Genomic DNA, 19,605 nt, shown 5'->3' with positions numbered 1-19,605 from the left:
ATGCAATTAGTACCCAATGTAGCAGCCTGTCCCTGTCCCTTTGTACTCTCCCAGCTACTGGTACCTACCATTCTGCTCTGGAATGTGTCTTTCATATCTATCTGTCTGTCTATCTATCATCTATACATATGTGTGTGTGCCTATCTATCATCCCATTTTTACTCATTATTGCGTACTGTAATTAGGAAGTATGACTTTTAGAAGTAATTTTTATTTTTAATTTAGCTTGTAATCTAATCATACAAACAATGATGTTTGGGTTTTGTTTTGGGTTTTTTTTTAAAGTGGTTTTTTGAGACTAGCTATGTAGCCAATGACCTTTAACACTCAATCTTCCCACCTATACCTCCAGAGTGCTAGGATTATAGGCATGCATGCTATGCCCAGCCCCAAATAAATACTATAAAATAAATACTACAAATGAGGAATTTCCAGGTTGAATCTGGATGGATAAGATCTGAGTGATTGACAAGGAGGAAGTGGGAGTTATTGGATGAAAGTCAGAATCCATACCTCAGAGTTGGACCTGTGCTCATGGCACTGTAAGAATGAAGCCTAGTCCCTGGACAGGTGAGAAGGCCGCCATGGAGAGGGGAGGCTCTGTAGCCATCTGTAAAAGAACCCAGTGAAGAATGAAGCAGTCATCCAGAGTCTGCAGTGCTGGCTAGAGTCTCAGGCAGAGCTGTCATTGAAGAACAACGTGGAGTGCAGAACAGGGAGAAAAGACACAAGAAAACAGGGGGCCTAAGAGGCTTAGGTGTCCGGACGAGGAGTCCAGAGGCATGGCTGTGACCTAGAGAACAGGGAAGAACGACATGAGGGGATCTTCTCCCCCAGGACGGAAGAGAATGATGTGTGGTAGAGCAATTCCACTAAAACTGGAATAACTGAGTCCCTGCTGGCACTAGCCCTGACCCAGTGCTCTCGAAGCCTCGGACACTGCAGCGCCTGTCTGTCTAATCCTCACAACTGTGAGAATTCTAATAATCAAGATAGCAAGTGTTTCCAAAGCCAGAGGGCCTGTTAGGTTCACAGTGTCTAGTTCCTGTAAGTAAACAAACAGCCTGCTTGTTTGTGTTTTGGTCTATGTGGAAGACCCAGCAACTATGTCTAAGTGTCACAAATTCACCAGCCACATCATGGCAACTCTGGCCCACTCACAATCCACTGGAAACATCCCGAAAAGGGAAGTTTTTGTCCATCAAGCCAGGCTTGCTTTGTCCAAATTTTGTATACCAAGTCCTTGTTCTCTGCTATATCCTGATTACAAACTGTCATTACCTGTGGTTAAAGAAGAGTTTTCTCTCCTCTTTGATAATAACATCATAATCCCATGCATTCATTTGCCTTACTAAGCAAACAAATGTATTCAGTGTCTCAACCAGCCAAGACCCAGGATCATTTTATTTAAAAGACTTCTGGGTAACAACCGCATTCCAGGGAGAAGCTGAGCCTTTGTAAAGAGTTGTTTCTAGCTGGAAGAAGAGCACGGTTTCTGGTGAGCCCTTCCCTTCCCGGAATGTACACTGAACCCTGTTCAGTTCACCTATTCAACATGGTCTGTGGGACTGCTGAGAAATGGACACATAATGATGGACAGTTGTGCCCGGTGTTACAGATATGTTCTACAAAGCTGTAAATCCTGTGTATATTTTTACAGTCTGTAACAACCAGATTTGCTAACATCTTCCATGTCTTTTTTAAAATGCTTTCTTCCATTTAAATCTGCAGCACATTCCTACATCTCTTAGGAGCCTGAGGAAGAATTTGCTCTTTTCTCAGGTGCACATTATGATTCTGAGTTGAGCTCATTAACAACAACAACTAATAATAATGATTATAAGCCCAGAAAGTTTGCAAATCAGATCCCGTTTCTCTTAGCCAGCTCTTTAAATTCCATTTTTCCACCCAGCACCGAACGATTTGTCTCAGCAATGTAAACATTCTGTATTTCTTTTACCAAAGCCAGAATCCTGCACTTTTTGTTGTTACCTTACTCTTACTACCAAATTCTCCAATGCTTGGTCCTGGAACCTGACTGGGGCACCATGGGAATGAAGAAACAAAGACACACAGACAGAAGAGCTGGGGTAGGGTGGGCACTCGGATGGAGGGCATCTTCTCTGCCCAGAAACGCACGGTCATTTCGTACAGCACAGGAAAGAAGTTAGCTGGTCTCAGGGAGTCTGTAGGAGAGCAGTCTCAGGTTGTAGATCCAGTAAGAGGAAGCTCTGTCTGATAGATGTGCACATACATGCTTGTCAGTCTTTCTAAACACTCATACTTGGGGGACCGAAAGGCTTTGCTGTTCCTCTGTGCCTCACCGTGGGAAGGCTTTGCCATTTTCATGGCTTTGAGGCTTTGGTGTCCTTGGCATGGCAACAGTATACATTCACTCCAGACTTCATCCACCACCACCCCAGGCCTTACTTTCGCAGTCATGTTCCCTAACGCTCTGAAGGGGCGAGGGTGAGGGATCCTGAGGCTCTTCTTAGTTGGTGAGACATCTGGTTTCCCTCTGGTAGGAGAGTGAGCACTCTGACCCTCACCCACTACAGCACTTACACGGTAGAGCTGCCACTGCAGGGTTGCAGATCCAGCGTGCCCATCAGTGTGGGCACAAAGAAAACTTCCAGCTGCTGACAGGGCAAAGAGATCTATGAGTTTTAAAGCAGCCAGAAGGAGCCTCCAAGCTTTCCTTTGTGTCTGCTTGATGGCCATCCCTTCTGCAAGTCTGCTGCCATGACAAAGCCTATGCCCACAGGATAAATTAGGAAAGTCACTTTGCCTTTGTCTCCCACCAAGACAACTGGACTTGGCGGACTGTGCCTGACTAGGAGTTACCTACAGAATGTTGGAGCCTGCCGTTTCTGTTCATGTCTGGGGTAATCAGGACAGAGCTCTGGGTGGGACGACACGGGCTGAGCAGGGTGAAAGTGGTACGTGACAGAGGCAGGGTCCTCTGCTATGGCTGATCACATTCCTGGTCTCTGCGCTTTACCATGTTTCAGTGACCTCTTGGATGCTTGTTCCTATTATGTGCTTGGTACCAAGTTGCATTTTCATTTTCTATTCCTTGAGCCCTGTCCTCTTGTGCTGTGCCTAGCAAGGTTCATCCCCAAGGCTGTGTGAGTATATCTCCCATCTCTCCTGCAGCCTCCTTTGGTTGCTAAAGGCATCTGTTCCCATCAGTGATGCCTTCTCCTCCCAGTGTTTGGTTCTCATTCTTCTCAAGCCATTCTCCAGCTCCCCGTTTTCTATGCACTCTGCACCTTGCATTGCTCTCCACCTCACCAGAGCCCTCCTTCATCGATCCCCACCTTCAGCGTTCTTTGCAGACGTGCCCTGCCTGGGACTGCTTTCATTGCAGTGGTAAACATCCCTCCCCTTTCCTCCCCTTAATAACTAGCACCCCACCTTTCCCCCCAGTGACCCTCCTTCTTCTTAGTGTTCACTTCCTCTTCACCAGCTTACACCACATGTGGCACTGGAGGGAATCAAGCCTGTAGCTGCTTCACCATGTCTGGATGGATCAACATATAGTCATGTTTAAACTGTGCTGCTCCTGATCTGTAAACCAGCTTTGTGGATGCTAGCCTGAAGCATTTCTCAGAAGAGGGAGAGCTTCTGTGGATTAGAAGTTTTTTTTTTTTTTTTTTTTTTTTTTTGGTTTTTCGAGACAGGGTTTCTCTGTGTAGCTTTGCGCCTTTCCTGGAGCTCACTTGGTAGCCCAGGCTGGCCTCGAACTCACAGAGATCCGCCTGGCTCTGCCTCCCGAGTGCTGGGATTAAAGGCGTGCGCCACCACCGCCCGGCTGGATTAGAAGTTTTAATCTGCACTAATCTACTCTCTTAGGCAGTTCCAGTTTCACTCTTCTCACCTCTAGGTAGATAATGTGCATAACCAGTATCTCTGCCACTTGGGTATCTGCAGTCTTGTCATCACTATAAGCTGAGTCTTCTCTACAGAAGATAACCCTGCAGCATGCCGTGTCCCCACGCTCTAGGTGGTGTTGAGGGCTGGAGGCAGATGTGACAGACAGCTAATTCTCTTTGACCACCGTCACACAAAGGAGGTTTATGGTGAGGTCTAATGGCATCGAAGCCAGAGGCTTCTGAGGAGGACATCTGTGCTCTCTGTCTTTAATCTTCTCTCTTGGTACCTCTGCCCTAGTGGCCACTTGCCAAGACCAGCCTGGTCTCGTAGCCTCCCAAAGAAGTCCAGATCCCACAGGTGCCCATTTACTTGGCTTACCTGAGAACCACTGCCTTGTTGTTCTGCACCCATCTGACCAGGCCCAGGGGCTGGGCCTCTGCGGGAACCCAGCAGGCTGCTCCCCATCAGAGTTCTCATCTTGGTCAGAAGTTGAGAACTGAGCAGATCAAAATAGTACTTTCTTTGCTGATCAAAAAGATATTTAAGTATTCACCTTGCACCTCACTGTGGCTCTTTTTTACTGTGAACTCCAGGTTTAGTCAGGTTTTCAGGCCTATACTCAGGCACTGCTTAACTTCACCAGGCCTACCTCCTCTACAGCAGAAGCCCTCGGAGCAGTAGGTGACCTGGGCTTGCCCTGGGGGAACAGACTTGTCTCTCTGTGCCAGCATTCTCCAATCAAATGCCCCCCCCCCAATCTCTTTCTCAAGGCAGACACTGGTGGGTGAGGATGAAATGGACGCTATGCTAATCAATACTGTCCCCCAATGCACATCTCAGACCATTCTGTCCCTAGAGTGGTTGGCTCTAGTCAAGCTTGTCAGTTCAGACAGTAGGCAGTCTTTTCAAGAACAAGCACATGGTACCATTTGAGCTATAGCTCTAGGTGGAGCTGTTTTTTTTTTTTTTTTTTTTGGTTTTTCGAGACAGGGTTTCTCTGCGTAGCTTTGCGCCTTTCCTGGAGCTCACTTGGTAGCCCAGGCTGGCCTCGAACTCACAGAGATCCGCCTGGCTCTGCCTCCCGAGTGCTGGGATTAAAGGCGTGCGCCACCACCGCCCGGCTAAGGTGGAGCTGTTTTAATGAAGAGTGGTTAGAGCATGGTAGGCACCAGGACCACTGTAGGCACCACAGACTCACTGTCTGCTTTCTGGACATTATCTGTGTGCGTGATCAGTTCATGTCTTCACACCTCAGTTTCTTCATGTAACACTATAAGTTAGACTGATCAACACCTTGCCATTAGGGAGGAGACCTGCAGGAGGATTCTGTCCTTTGTTTTACAGATGATAGGTTAACCTGCAGTAAGACTATTCCAGAGAACACCACCTGGAAACTATCCCTGGGCTCTCCAGATAGACTTTGTGTCTGTTTTAGAGCAGGGAAGACAGATAGCCTCCATCCCATGCCACCTTCTGCTTATTGGCCACGGCTGCTGGGCGTGTTGTGCCAGTAAAATCTTGATGCATCGTAGCTCAGAAGTAAAGGTTTCCATAATCATGATTGCACACTGCAAATATCAAAAGGAATGGGGGGGGGGTTGCTAAGCTTTTGCCATTGGCATGTCAAATCATACAGGGGATTTTCTCCCCTAGAAATACAGCAAATCGAGGCTGCAAAACTGGAAAGAACCAAATGAGGCTATTTCTTACCTCACACCATCCATCAGCCATGAGGATGGGCATTCTGATTTTAAGCTTTCCTGTGAAGAGCCTGTACTTGGCCTTTGTGGCCATATATCCCTGCTATAGTTCTCAGGTCTCTCTCTGTGGCAGTGTTGGAGCAGCTCTGGATAGTGCAGGGAGAGATGGCCATGCCTGGTTCCTAATAAGTCTTTTAGTACAGAAACAAACATCAAAACAGGTCTGGCTTGTGAGCCATAGTTTGTAGACCCTGAAGTGGAAAAGAGCCCAGCAGCAAGGCCTAGAGTCCTGGAAACCCCTTGTACTGTCCATTTCTACATCTAGCTCTGGGCTCAGCATCCAAATGTTTTGTGAGAGTCAAGTTAGAATTTGGCAAGCAATATCAAGCTCTTCAAATACAGTTTTCTCTCTAGGAAAATATTAGCATTAGAGTCCACACTCAGTCATTTCCCTCTCCTACTCACAGAGTCACATACCATAATGCACTTCTCAGGCAGTCTATTAGTATGCTTTGTGCCGCTGTAACAAAATACCTAGGTCTGGGTACTTTATCAAGAAAAGTGGTTTATTCAGCTCTACTTCTGAAGAGCTGGCATCTGCTCATCTCTGAGAACCTGGATGGTAACACTTGGCCGAGTTGAATTTAGAAGAGATCATCTGGCAAGCCAAGGGGCAGGAGAGCAGGCACAGCTGTGCCTACCTGCGACAGCAGCACTTGGGAGCTGGAGGCAGGATTAGGAACTCAGAGTCAGCCTTGGCTACATAGAGTTTGAGACCAGCCTGGACTACATGAGAAAAAAAGACAAGAGACCAAAACAAGGGCACCTCACTCTTGTTGTGCAGCACATTTTAGGATAAACTAGTCCAGTCCATGAGACCTGAATTAGTCTTTGAAGGGTACGTCCTCATGACATAAGGACATGGTACCAGCCTCCAGTCAGTACCAGGGTAGTAAGAAAACCCACGAATGCAGTGAGGGCTAGACCTTTTCTATCTAAGAGGAAAATAAGGAAACACACACTTTCTGATGGTAACTTTCTCTTTTATTTCGTCTTAAAAAAATCCTCTATGAAAATCTCTCTTGCTCTCTCTCCTGCCTAGCTACTCATCCTCTCTCCTCAGCTTCCTCTGAACACCCACACATGCACTGTAACAATCCCTCACTCCTCGTTCCCTCTTCTCCCTCACACTTCCTTCTCTGCCCATTCAGCTGCATCCCTCACTCAGTGCACACACAAACACACACACACACACACACACACACACACACACACACACACCTATGCCCAGCTCTATACACAACAGCTCTCTCCATAGCTCCACACAGCCTTCCTCCCACAGCCAAACTCTGCACAAATATGAGTTACATTTTCAGGGTCACAAAGCATTTCTTGAGTAAACAATCAGAGACAGAACCAAGCTGATACACATAAGGAATCACACGGTTTATCTCAGACTAGGAAGGTCACATTGACCAGTCAGTGAGTAACACTTGGCCAAGCATGTAGCCTGAGTAGTTAGTGTTCCTAGACAGAATGACGCTGAAATTCAGGACTTAACAAGAACAGTTAGTTGGCTCAACCTTGAGTAGTTGGGGTATGTGCAGAAAGAGAATTACTGTAGGGGGTTATGTCTACCAGAGTTGTTTCAAATCTGACCTTGATTCAGCAATAAACACCTGAATTTACCTTTGTGTATTCTCCACAGGGACATCTAGTTTGTTTTGAATTTATTCTGAAATCTAAAATTAGCTGTCTTTGTGACTAAGAATACTGTTACTTTTCTGTGTCAGTTATGAAAAATATTCTAGTGTTATTTCCAATCATCAGAATTATACAGCTTAAACAGAAATCATCTTCCTGACCATCCACAGCTATATGTGTGCCCAAAGATGTAAAACACACTACCAGTGGGCTGTGGAAAGAACCCTACAGCTGTTCTTTTTAGGGAGGTAAGTGGTGGCTCATGAGAAAGTTAACAGCCAGAAAACAACCGGTTTCCGCAGACAGTGACCCCACAAACTTTGCCTAGTGGGGCTCCCCAACAGAGTTATTCGTCTGGTGGGTCGAGCTGTTAAACACTAGTTATCACCTGCTGTATACTCCCATGACCCTTGGGAATTACCTTCTATTAGAACCCACTTCTTAAAGTTTCTACCAACTCAATGCCACCATGCTGAGGAGCAAACATACAGCACATGAATCTTTAAGGGGGCCATGCTTATTATAACCAAACTATAGCAAGGAGCAATGGAGTTCAAGGTCAGCATTTTAGACGGACACCTGGCATTGTCAAAGTTACCTTACATTATCCATAAGTTAGAGGACACAAGGATTGAAAACTAGAGGAACATACAAGGAAGGTATAAAAGGAAAGGCATTGCAGATTTTAAGATTTCTTCAAAAGATATGTCCTATAACATTCGTAAGACCTAAGCAAGCTCATGACAGGCCAAATCCCAGCACAAGGAGCGCAGAGAAACATGAAGCCCATCCCTAGTTCAGGAGCTATTGGCAACCGATAGCCACTGGGAGAATGAGAATAAGTTTTTTTTTCAGAGGGTAGCCCCTAGAAAATAAATACATTCTAATGGAAGTCCACACACCCAAGAATATGTAGGCAGCACAAATTGTACTTGGGTGAAAAAAGAAGACAAAAGTTGAGTGGATGGGAAGAGGGTGGATGTGAGAGAAGTTGGGAGGAGGGGATGAGTATGATCAAAACACACTCTATGAATTCTCAAAGAGTGAATACAACTTTTAAAAATACCCAAAGGTCTGTCCTGTTCCTGTAGATGATGAGAGTGAGTATAGTGCTGCAGCCTGTTTTGCTTGCCAGAGGGTTCTTTGCATTCTAATTTAATATTGCAGTTGAACATGGCTTGCATTAATATTTATGCTACTTTTTTTTTAGGGATAACATAATTGAAAGCAAAAGCGTATGTATCTAAGATTAGCTCTCAGTGAACACACATTAGACTTGATCTTGAACCTTGCTTTTGTGATCAGAAGAATGCACCTTGGTCAGAGACTTCCTACTACTAAAGCTGATTCCTTCCACAGAAGTCCTGTAAACAAATATCCTCTCCACACGATGTATGTGTTCTTACCATGGCTGTGATATAACTCCATAGGCCATCCTGTATCAGCCTCAATATTCATAAAAAGTAGAAGGTTCAGGGTGCTTTGATAAGATGCTCACCCAAGAATGAAAAATCTCAATCCTCAAATGGACAGGGACTTTCTCAAGTCATTCAGACCTGGGGATAAAGCCAGGTGTAAGGTAATCACTGTGGGCCTAATTTTACGCTTTTGCTTGTGGACATCTGGTTTTCCCAGCACCATTTGTTGATGATGTTGTCTTTTCTGCAGTGTGTTTTTGGCATCTGTATCAACTATCAGATGGTTTTAGTTGTGTACTCAGTATATTCGAGTCTTCTATTTTTTTTCCATTGGTCTTCGTGTCTGTTTTTGTGCCAGTACCATATGGCTGTTTTTATTACTGTAACCTCATAATACACCTTGAAATTTGGAATGACAATCCCTCCAGCCTTGTTCTTTTTGCTAAAGATAGCTTTGGCTATCTGGGGCCTTTTGTGGTTCCATGTAAATTTTAAGATTTTTGTGTGTGTGTGTGTGTGTGTGATGATTCTATTTTTGAATGTTTGGTCCTCAGTTGGTGGAACTGTTTGGTAAGGATTAGGAGGTGGGACCTTTTTGGAGATATGTCACTGGGGGTGGGCTTTCAGGCTTCAAACATCCATGCCATTCCACTTAGCTCTCTCACTGCCTCAGATCAGAATGTAAGCTCTCAGCTACTGCCCCAGCGTCATGACTGCCTTCCTGCTGCTGTGCTTCCTGCCATAATGGTTATGGAATCACCCTCTGAACTGTAAGCAAGCTCCCAATTTAATGCTTTTCTTTTATAAGTTTCCTTGGTCACAGTGCCTCTTCACAGTAAAAATAAAGTAGCTAAGATTTTTTTCTTCTATGTCTGTGAAGAATGTTGTAGGGATTTTGATTAGAATTGCATTGAATCTGTAAATTGCTTTTGGTAGTATGATCATTTTCACAGTATTAATTCTACTGATCCTCGAGTATGTAAGATCTTTCATTTTCAAATCTCTTCCTCAGTGTCCTTTCTTCAGAGATTTAAAGTTCATTGTAGAGGCTTTGCCTCTTTGGTGAGATTTGTTCTTAGATGTGTATGTTCTTTGGGGCTATTGTGGATTGGAGTGTGTCCATGATCTCTTTCTCAGCATGCTTGTTCAATTTATTCCATTTCTAAAAGAATAACAAGAGAAAAGAGGTGTGATACATTATCTAAATTAACAGTCCTCCAGAAAACAGCTTTTCTCTATCTGATAATGGCTTGAAAGGAGAAGCAGGACACAGGGACACTGGACTCTCAGGAGTCTGCTGCTGTGAAGAATGTCCTGTTTCCACTCCAAGGAAAGAAAAGAGGCTTCTGTTAGACAGAGCAGAGCTCTGGACCATTTCAGACGCTGTAAGCCATACTGTCTGTATCACCACCCTGGCTCAGCCATTGTTGAGCATAGCAATCAGCAGTCTGCAAGCGCATCAGCTTGGCCGTGCTCCATCAAAATTCTATTTATGAGCAGTGAAATTTGAATTTCATGTAATTTTCATGTATCACAAAATATTATTCTGATTTTTCACTCAGCTATTTAAAAATATGAAAACTATTCTTAGCTTACAAGCAGCATACAAAGAGGTTGTGGGCTGGCTGCACTGGGCTCTAAAGCCGTAGTGTGCCAGCCCTGATTAGAACAGGAGGCTGAGTCAGGCCTGTGAGAGCTCACTGACTGACCACGTCAATTCCCTAGCCTCAGTTTTCTCTAGTGAGAGCAAGTGAAGGTTTAGCTTAAAGAATGCCAGTGTTTTTTTCCGCATGGTGCTCCATGGTGCATGGCTGTTAGGTGATTTTGACATCAGACAAATCTGAACTCTAGTCTTGTTTCATCTTCCAAAATTGGTGAAGTCTAGGTTCAGTGAGAGACCCTGTCTGAAAACATAAGATGGAGAATGACTGAGGAAGATGCCCAATGTTGAGCTCCGGCCTCCAGAGGCACACGTGTTCACACACATGTGTATACACACACACACACACACACACACACACACACACACACACGCACGCATGCATGCACGCACACATGCACACACACATGCACACATGCGCACACACACACATGCATATACACATGAATACTTATTAAAATTGTGATTCAAGCTTCTGTACATTTCTGTACTGGAGTCCTTTGGGGTAAAGGCTGGCCTGAGTTGGGGGAGGGAGATGCTGTGCCTTTTCACCCAAATCCTGTGAACTCTGGTGTTGTCTTCGCTCCTGTATGATGAAAGCGTGGCGCGTTTTGATAAATTACCCCTGCGTGTCTGTTTGTAGCTCTCTTCCTCCACCCAGTGGCCGGAAGCCACTACCGAAGTGGTGGAGACATTTTTACATTTTTAATATGATTATTTTTCTCATGTCCTCCAGCAGCAGAGCAAGAGTCTGTTTTGAGCCAGTGCCCCCTGTGACTCCTCCATGTTGTCATTTTCAAGGCCTGTAAGTGGGTAGAGAGCCTCACGGCCGATTGGCTGTCAAGCCAGAATTAAGAAATGCCAGCCGCCCGAGCCGTGCGGGTTGATCAGTTATGTGTTCAGGTGGTTATTAAGCATGTTGTCCTGCAGCCTCATTGGAAAGCATGGCAGCATTTAATAAATATTAGAGCATGTCAGCAGCACCATTTAAATGTGGCAAAGCGATCAATTTCTGTTGTAATTGTGTGCACAGGCATAAAAACTCTCTTTGGAACACTTAATTCCATGTCAGTGTAAAGTAGCTGTGATGGTTTCTATTTAGAGCTAAAGTCAGAAAAGGGGCTGGGGGATAGATGTCAGCCATGGAGGTCAGAGATCAGAGGAAACCTCACACACTCCAATAATACCATTCGCCAACCGATCTCGAAGCTCACAGGCATTTGCCCAGGGCATCCTGGTTGCCCATGACCTGGTTTTTACTGGCTGCTTTTGTCTCTGCAACCTCTCTTCCCTTCCCCCTCCAGCTGCTTCCTCACCCAGAAGGAGGAGGCGAATGGTAGTAATTGCTGGCCAGGCTAGGCTGTGGGCGAAGCCCAGCCGTCGGGGGAAGCCAGGAGAAGCCTTCAGAGAGACGGAGCAAAGAGAAAGGACGGGCCGCGTGCAGAGGCCGCGTGGCAAGCTCCCCGTTTCTTCACTGTATGGATGCCTTTTCGACCAGGCCTTTCTCTCTTCACATGTATCATTCTCTGGCTCGTTCCTCAGGACTCTCTCTTCTCTTGTATCTCTGGTTGGTCTCCCCATAAGCCCCTCCTGATTTCTGTCTGGTCATGGCACCTCTCTTTTGATCCATTTCTCATCACAGTCATTACAATCCATTCACATCCTGCTTCTTCCAAGAATGCTAGAATATGCTTAATAATTGAGGCTGTAATTAAAGTGTAACAGCGAGTATAATTAAAACTCGCTTTAGTAGATCCTGGAATTAGGAAGCAGTTGGGTGTTTTGGTGTGGCACTGAAGGAGTTGCCAGGAAGAAAGAGTGTAAGCTGCTCCCTTCACCCCTCCCCCTGACCGTGCCCACCTGCATAACCTGAGAGGGAGGCCTCTTCCCCTGGGCACCAGAGCTGCACAGTGAGAGAATTGGTAGCATCTCAGAGCCCGCCCTGGAGAGGAGCCAGAGCAGACAGAGTGCCTCAGGGCACGAAGTCACAGCCGAGGCCCCTAGAGAACCCTCTTACTTGCAAGATGATCAGAAAAGGATCTGCCCACACCTCTCTCCTCAGGCGTCACCATGTGTGACTCTGTCTGTCCTCAGTCTGTCAGCTCAGATGTAACATGTGGCGGATACTGCAAGGTACCCTGAGAAGCAAACTGGCCCCGACTTGGGTGTGTACTGCCATGGCTGTAGGAAATGCCACTAAGCCTCCCCACAGGGCTCGTCCCTGCTGCCCTGTAGAGATCATGGAAGACTCTAGCAGCCCATTTGACAAGGCTGCTCTAGTTGGGACGTTGAAGGTGGTGGCAAGGAGGGTGGCCCAGGAGACTGTGAGAGACAGCTTCTAGTGAGTGGATAGGTATCCAGGGCAGAGGACGCTGGGGCTCTGGGTGCCTGCCTAGGCACTTGTGAATTTTAACATCCATCCTTTTTATTCCCCTTGAGAATACTGCCGCTAAGCCAGATGCTGCAGATGATATTAATTAAGGATCTGAATTATTTATGTTGTTGGTCACAAGGAAAAGCAGCTTCATATGTGAGTTTTTTAAAAATCAGCATCTAATTCATCCTTACACGTGGAGGAGAACTCAGGTAATAGTGAATAGAGAATTCTGAGTGAATAATTCTCAGAATGGATGGAACCATGAGAAAAACAAGCTAACCCCCAAAATCTCAGGATGGAGGTGCAGGAGAGGCCAGTATGTTCCATGGCTGTGTGGAGGTCTGGGGAGCTGGGTGCTAAGACTAGAGAATGTTAGAAAGGAAAAGCTGTTGTTACTTTGTCTCTGGCAGACTGGGGGTGGGCACAGTTGACGAAGGTATCCCAGTCCATCTCGCTTCGGAAGGAAGAAATTTACACATCAAACTTCTGGTCCAGAGATGTAATTTGGGGTCAGGCCAGGCTTCTGCTTCACTCTGTCATTGTTCCATGAGGGCCACACCTACAGATCATTGTCTGAATTCCTTAGTCTCTTACCTAACACATGCCGTGGTCCAAACCCTGTCTTGCTTCTCAGCCTCTGGAACTGGGACTCAAACCTTACCAGATGAATCAGAATGCACACTGGAGGTGCGTTAATTAAGTAATAAAGCTTTGCATCTGCCTGTGTATGGCAGATGATCCTGAAATTTGAACATGTAACAAAGGAGGTGTGAATATCTTACATATCCAAGGGCAGGAATCTGGGTGTGACTTAGCTGGGTCCTCCCCTCAGTCTTCAGCAGGTTGTAGCAGATGTATGTTGGACAGAACTGCAGACACCTCACAGCTTGCTAAGCGGGTAGTTCACTTTCAAGCTGGCTTCTGTGGTTGGTAATAGGATTCTGTTCCTGGTTGCCTCATTCCTCCATAGCTGTTGGCTAGAGGTGGCCCTTGGGTGCTTGGAAAACGGGCCTTGTCTATAGGGTGGCTTGAAATGTGGCAGTTTGCCAGCATAAATAGAGAACTGTTAAAGCAGGCAAGACAGAGCACAGGTTTTGAAGTGGTGATGTATTGTGTACCCTGATAAGCTTGCCTGGGGATCGGAGGACAGAGACAGCCACTCGATTAGACATAGCAGACAGTGGTGGCACACACCCTTAATCCTGTCACTCGGGAGGCAGAGGTCCTTCTGGATCTCTGTAAGTTCAAGCCCACACTGGAAACAGAACCAGGCATTGGTGGCATATGCCTTTAATCCCAGGAAGTGACATGGCAGGACGAAGAAAGGTGTATAAGGCGTGAGGAAACAGGAATTAAAGGAGTTAAGCTGAGATCCTCAGAGGCTTTCAGACTGAGGAAACAAATCAGCTGAGGAGTTGGCAAGGTGAGGTTGGCTGTGGCTTGTTCTGTTTCTCTGATCTTTCAGCTTTCACCCCAATATCTGACTCTGGGTTTTTTATTAAAAGACCATCTAAGAGTCGAACAACACTTTTATGTCTCACCTAAGAAGTGACATCCCATCCCTGTTAGATTCTGAGACAAGGCCAATGAGAGGCCTTGTCTCAGAAAAACAAGGTGGACAGCCCCTGAGGATCTACACCTGAATTGGCATCTGTACATGTACATCATGTACACACACACACACACACACACACACACACACATATGCACACACAATATTTGATTCAGAATAATATACATACATACAGCCAGCCCCTGAATAACAGCCATGTTGATGTATCAGGAGTTTAGCATTATTGAAATCTCATTCTCCTTCACATAGAGTCTGGGAGGATGAGTGAGTCCAGTACTGGGCTCCATATCATAATCAAGTGTCTAAGCCAAAGAAGTCATTGCCATCTGTAAAAAGGTGCCCCCCAGAGTTACCCTTACTGGTAACATAACTGAAAGTCAAACAGAGAAAAGTAGAAGTCATGTGGAGATAGTTATGAGCATGTGTTCCGTATCCACTCACATTCTGTTGGGCAGACTTGTCATGTCATACTACTTAGCTGGAGGAGTACTTGGGAAATAATCTCTGTCCAGGCAGCCCCTTCCCAGCCCTACATTGTAGAAGGGAAGCAGGAATCTTTGCGGAAAGCTCACCATGTATGCCACAGAGACATTGTCGTTAACAAAATGCTTTCCCTCATATTGTGTTTCCGTCTTCATATTACAAAGAAGCGTGTGGAACATGCAGAACTACGTTATTACATAGAGCAGGTAAGTCTGCTCTCTGCCACTCATCACCTCCATAAACTCACTTACTTTATCTATAAAAGCTGGACAATAGGACCTTCTCATATCTCTTATTGAAATTCATGTGCTGCATCTTAGTTGCTTGGCATGCATAAGTACATAGTGAATATTAGCTCCAAAGAAGACAGTTATAAGAAGTTGAAGCTCCACCCCTCCCAGAGGGACTCCTGACGATGATGGTGGCTGTGATAACAGGTGATACTTTCTTTGGTGCCCATTTGGTTCCGGTAATGATGTTTTGCCCACACTCATGCAGCCAGCCTTAGTTAAACTCAATAGGTCACACACAAAAAAGCCTGGAAAGTAGGGAGTTGCTGAGAAGAAGGGTTTTGTTGAGAGAAGGAGGGATGTGAGAGAGGGTAATGTCTCACTGCTAAGAGCACTTGCTGCTGTTCCAGAGGACTCTGGTTTGATTCCCAACATTCATAAGGTGGCTTACATCCATCTGTGATTCCAGTTCCAGGGTATCTGATGCCTTCTCCTGGCCTCTGCAGGCCAGGCATGAACAGACAGACATACATGCCAGCAAAGCACTCATAAAACAAAATATTTTGTTAAGTAGTTGAAACTCGAAGTTAAGTGATTAACTAAACACCGTACTCTAAATGCATGGCAGAGGTAAAGGCTTCAGTGCCTTCTGCTGCTCAAGGGGCCCATTGTTCGATTCCCACTGCTCTAGCAGACTCAGTGTCCCAGAAGAGCCAGTGCTACCATATCAGCGCAGTCTGCTCACCTGGCCATCGTCTCTGTGTAAGACATGCTGACCTGACTGAATGCCTGTTCTTATCTGGGCCAGTAGAGAAAGGCCACCTGGCAGCTGGATAAGAACACAGGAGCAGTTTCATGAGATGCTTACATCACTTTCTCCCAGACTCAGTGAAGAGACAGCTCCAGTTTAGATTTTCTTCCTTCAAACTTACTGAGCAAGTGGCTGGGAAACTTACTGTGTGTGCACGATCTTAGGGAATGTTTATTTCTCTTTTTTTGGAGTACTGGAGAAAACACAGGCAGTGTCATCTAATGCGAGTTCATTAAAGTGAAAAGAAGAGGAGAGAATGTGTTATCTGGGTATATCTGAAAAGCCAGAGCTTGACAAGAAAAAGCCATATGTGTTGAATTAACTGTTGGCATCAAGGGAAACCAGGCATCCTAGGATTTCAGTTGTCCACTGTGACTGGGTGTGCTGCTTGCAGTTGAATTTAACAATTGTCATTGTCCCCTCTTCTAGGAACTAATGTCCAGGAGGCTCAGAAGATCCTCAAAAGCAGTGGACTCCCCATTACACCAGCCAAGGACCTGGAGGATGCAGCCAAGAAAGCTGTTGCCAGTGTGGCAAAGAAGTGATATCTTCCCCGGGCTCCTGTGAAGAAGGGCACTTTCCTCAACACTGTGAAAGCAATGTTATCTCACTGGGAAAGGGTCACACACAAGGATCATTATCTGAAAAAAAATCTTAAGTCTGAACTTTCTCAAATAAGCTATCCAGAGTGCCTAAAGCTGATCTTGCACTGTAGTCATTGCAAAAAAAAAAAAATCACATCTTACAGTTTCACACTTTTTCTTGCCCAGTCAGTAGCAGGGTCTGCCAGCTCTGGGCCACAATCAGTGTGGCCAAATAATGTGCATAGGTACAGTATTTGAAGCCTGATGTAGGTCCATCCACAAGAACTTTGTGGACATTTAATCTTCTGTAATAGAAAAATTGCAGGACTCACAAGTTCAGACAGGATTCTGTTTAACATAGTGACTTCCAGAAGGACACATGGAGGAACAGCGGTTTCCACAGGCTCCTAATTCCAACACTCTTAGAAAGCCCGGGAACGTTCCAAAGTGTGGTTTCTGTTGAGAGTCCCATATTAATACATGTACATTGCACACATTTTACCCTGTGCCTTAATATGTTGAATATACTGCCTGCCTCACACTAAATTGCAGCCAGAAGCCTTAGTTACAAGTTTAAATGAAAGGTTCAGTTTCACGTCATAGTTGGTGAATGCTGGTTTTTATGAAACAGTGATTAAGCCATTTCATTGAGCGGCAAAACCGAAGATCAGGCTGTGTTGGTGGCGAAGCTTTTCCCTCTCATCCCCTCCATTTCACATCTACCAGCTTGTCAGAGATGGGAAATGTCAGTGGAGAGAAGGTGGCCTTTCTAATAATGTGCTTTTTTGTGATGGGAATTTTCTTAATTTGATTTTTTTTGTTTAATTTTGATAAATTTGTATTGATATACATTTTAAATAAATTCATTTTTCAGTGGTATGTTAGCTGCTTATTTCTCATTTCTGTCAATTTATCATTGCTTCACCGTTCTTTTCCTGTGAAGGCACCAGCCTTTGGGTCTGAATGCTAACTCCAGTTAGGAAACTGCAGTTGACCCCAGATTGTTCCAGCTCCACTCTGCCTTGTCATGTGACCATTGCTGTGGCAGGTGATTCAGTGAAGGACTAAAATTTCCATATTAGACACAAATCCAAAAATATGTCTCTGATCTTGGACAGGGTAACATGGTCCAGTCAAACACTGTGATGTACACCAGGGGCCACCCTTAACAGTTTTCCCATCCACACACCAGTGCATAGCTGGCCACACGATTTTGTTTGTTCATTTTACATTATTCTCACACATTTCACAAATGGATAAAGTATATATACATACATGCCATGGAGAAATAAAACATCAACTAGATCAAGTCATATGTCTTTTCTTGAACACCGCACTGAGTGATGACTATTAAGTCTCTTTAAGCCTTGTTTTCTGATAGCTTAATAACTAGTTTACACAGTAAAAAGAAGTAAACGTGAATTTTGTCAATTAGCTAACAATCAACAGTATGAGCTTTGTTCTTTGAAAAGGCCTGTGTCTGTCTTGTATATTGATGTTTCTAATTAAGCAGTTTGGAGGCAGGAAGAAATGAAACCATACATGTGGTTATTTTATAGAAGGGTTAATAATAGGCCAATAGTTTTTCTCTTCAAATGAGCAGTTAAGCTTTTTTTTTTTTTCTTTCTTGAAAGTGCTAATTGTGTGATTTGAATTGCTGGGATCCCTGATGCTACACCAGTACCCACAATGCCATGCATCTGTGGTTGATGCAGTACATGCCTGTGTCCTATAAGGGTGCCTGTGTCCTATAAGGGTGCCTGAAACAGACTCTGCAGGACTTGTGGAGAATCTGCTACAGCTGTGCTGTTGGCTCCTAAGTGCCGCTGTGTGTCATGTATCCTGTGTTTTGAATCTCCTAGCAGCCTGTACTATATAAAAATATTAGAATAGTTACCTTTTAATCTTGTCAGTAGTGCACGTGGGTGCATGTGCGTGTATGTGTGCGTGCGTGTGTGTGTGTGTGTGTGTGTGTGTGTGTGTGTGTATGTGTATGTGCACTTGTGCACAGATGAGGATGCTGTGTGTCCTACTCTGTCACTCTCTGCCTTAATTCACTTGAGGCAGAGTCTCCCACTCTGGAGTCTGGAGCTAGACTGACAGCCAGCTAGCACAAGTGATCCTGTTGTCTGTCTCTTACAGAGCTGAGGTTGCAGGCCTCTGTGCTATGCCCTGCATTTTATGTTGATGCAGGGCATTGTAACTCAGCCCCTCACGCTTGCACAAATACTCTTACCCACTGAGCTGTTCCCTCGGCTCCCCTGATCAGTACTTTTTAAGCTTGGCTCTACAAAGGCACAAAATGTTTATGAAAGGAAGTGACAGTCTAAATATGATACCTGAACTCCATTCTGTGCAGGGTTTTAACTGGCGTGTTAGTCAGCCATTGACAGCCACAGTTTTCCAGAACAAGTACCATATTTAGAGATTTGCCTCTGACCCTCCCTCTTACTACCATCCATGTCTTTGACTTGGTTACCCTTTTGCACTTGTAAGAGTCAGAACTTCTTCATTGAAGTTGTGTCTCCATTCATAAATTAGTAAAACAGCAGGGAAATTTTTCAAAAGACCTAACTAGACCTGTGGATTGCTTTTAATGAGTCCTTGCAAGATGTGTGTCTGTGTCCTCGCTGTACTTGTTCCCCGAGGAAAAGAAAAGGATTGTGGAGAATTATGTTTGTTTTTAAACTGGAAACTTTAATAAAAATGAGAATAAAAATTATTTTTGACATTTCCAAGTTAAACATTTATAAATATAATGGGATCTTTGGCAGGATCCAATATATATTCAAAAATACAACAGGTGATAAGATGTATGAGAACAGCAAAAATTACATCTGGAAGAGTGGGGCAGGGTGGGTTATTACATAGAGTTTGGGACCTGAAGGTGGCAAACTAAGGCCACAGGGCCTGTTAGAGTAAATTAAGTTTCTGTGTGTCATGTGGTAATGTTTGTGCTTCAACAGCACACATAGTTGCCATAGAAACCTCATGACCCTAAAATATTCATCTCTGGCCCATCACAGAAAAGGCAGATCAACCTCTGCTCTAGAAATTCTTACTATTTTCAGACTGGAAAAGGCAGATACAGATATCAACGTGAAATAGAAATGAAAAAGTAGGGAATGAGTTTTTCCTGGTTTTGACCCTATGAGAACTAACTAGTCTACAAAAGGTCACACTTGCCAA

The 19,605-nt window shown here is 44.8% G+C and overlaps 1 protein-coding gene across 1 annotated transcript in view; it reads left to right on the top strand.

Annotated features, from left to right (window-relative positions):
• Suclg2 (succinate-CoA ligase GDP-forming subunit beta) overlaps positions 1 to 17,295 on the top strand; it is a 294,010-nt gene extending 276,715 nt beyond the window's left edge. Inside the window, exon 11 of the mRNA XM_076567432.1 lies at positions 16,262 to 17,295. Within this exon, the coding sequence (XP_076423547.1) occupies positions 16,262 to 16,377 (116 nt within the window). The 3' untranslated portion in view covers positions 16,378 to 17,295. The remainder of the gene's footprint in view (positions 1 to 16,261) is intronic.
• The last annotated feature ends 2,310 nt before the right edge of the window (positions 17,296 to 19,605 follow it).

The sequence above is a fragment of the Peromyscus maniculatus genome, chromosome 3 (genome assembly GCF_049852395.1).
Source record: "Peromyscus maniculatus bairdii isolate BWxNUB_F1_BW_parent chromosome 3, HU_Pman_BW_mat_3.1, whole genome shotgun sequence".
Lineage (NCBI taxonomy): Eukaryota > Metazoa > Chordata > Mammalia > Rodentia > Cricetidae > Peromyscus > Peromyscus maniculatus.
This window is presented reverse-complemented; position numbering and strand designations above follow the sequence as displayed.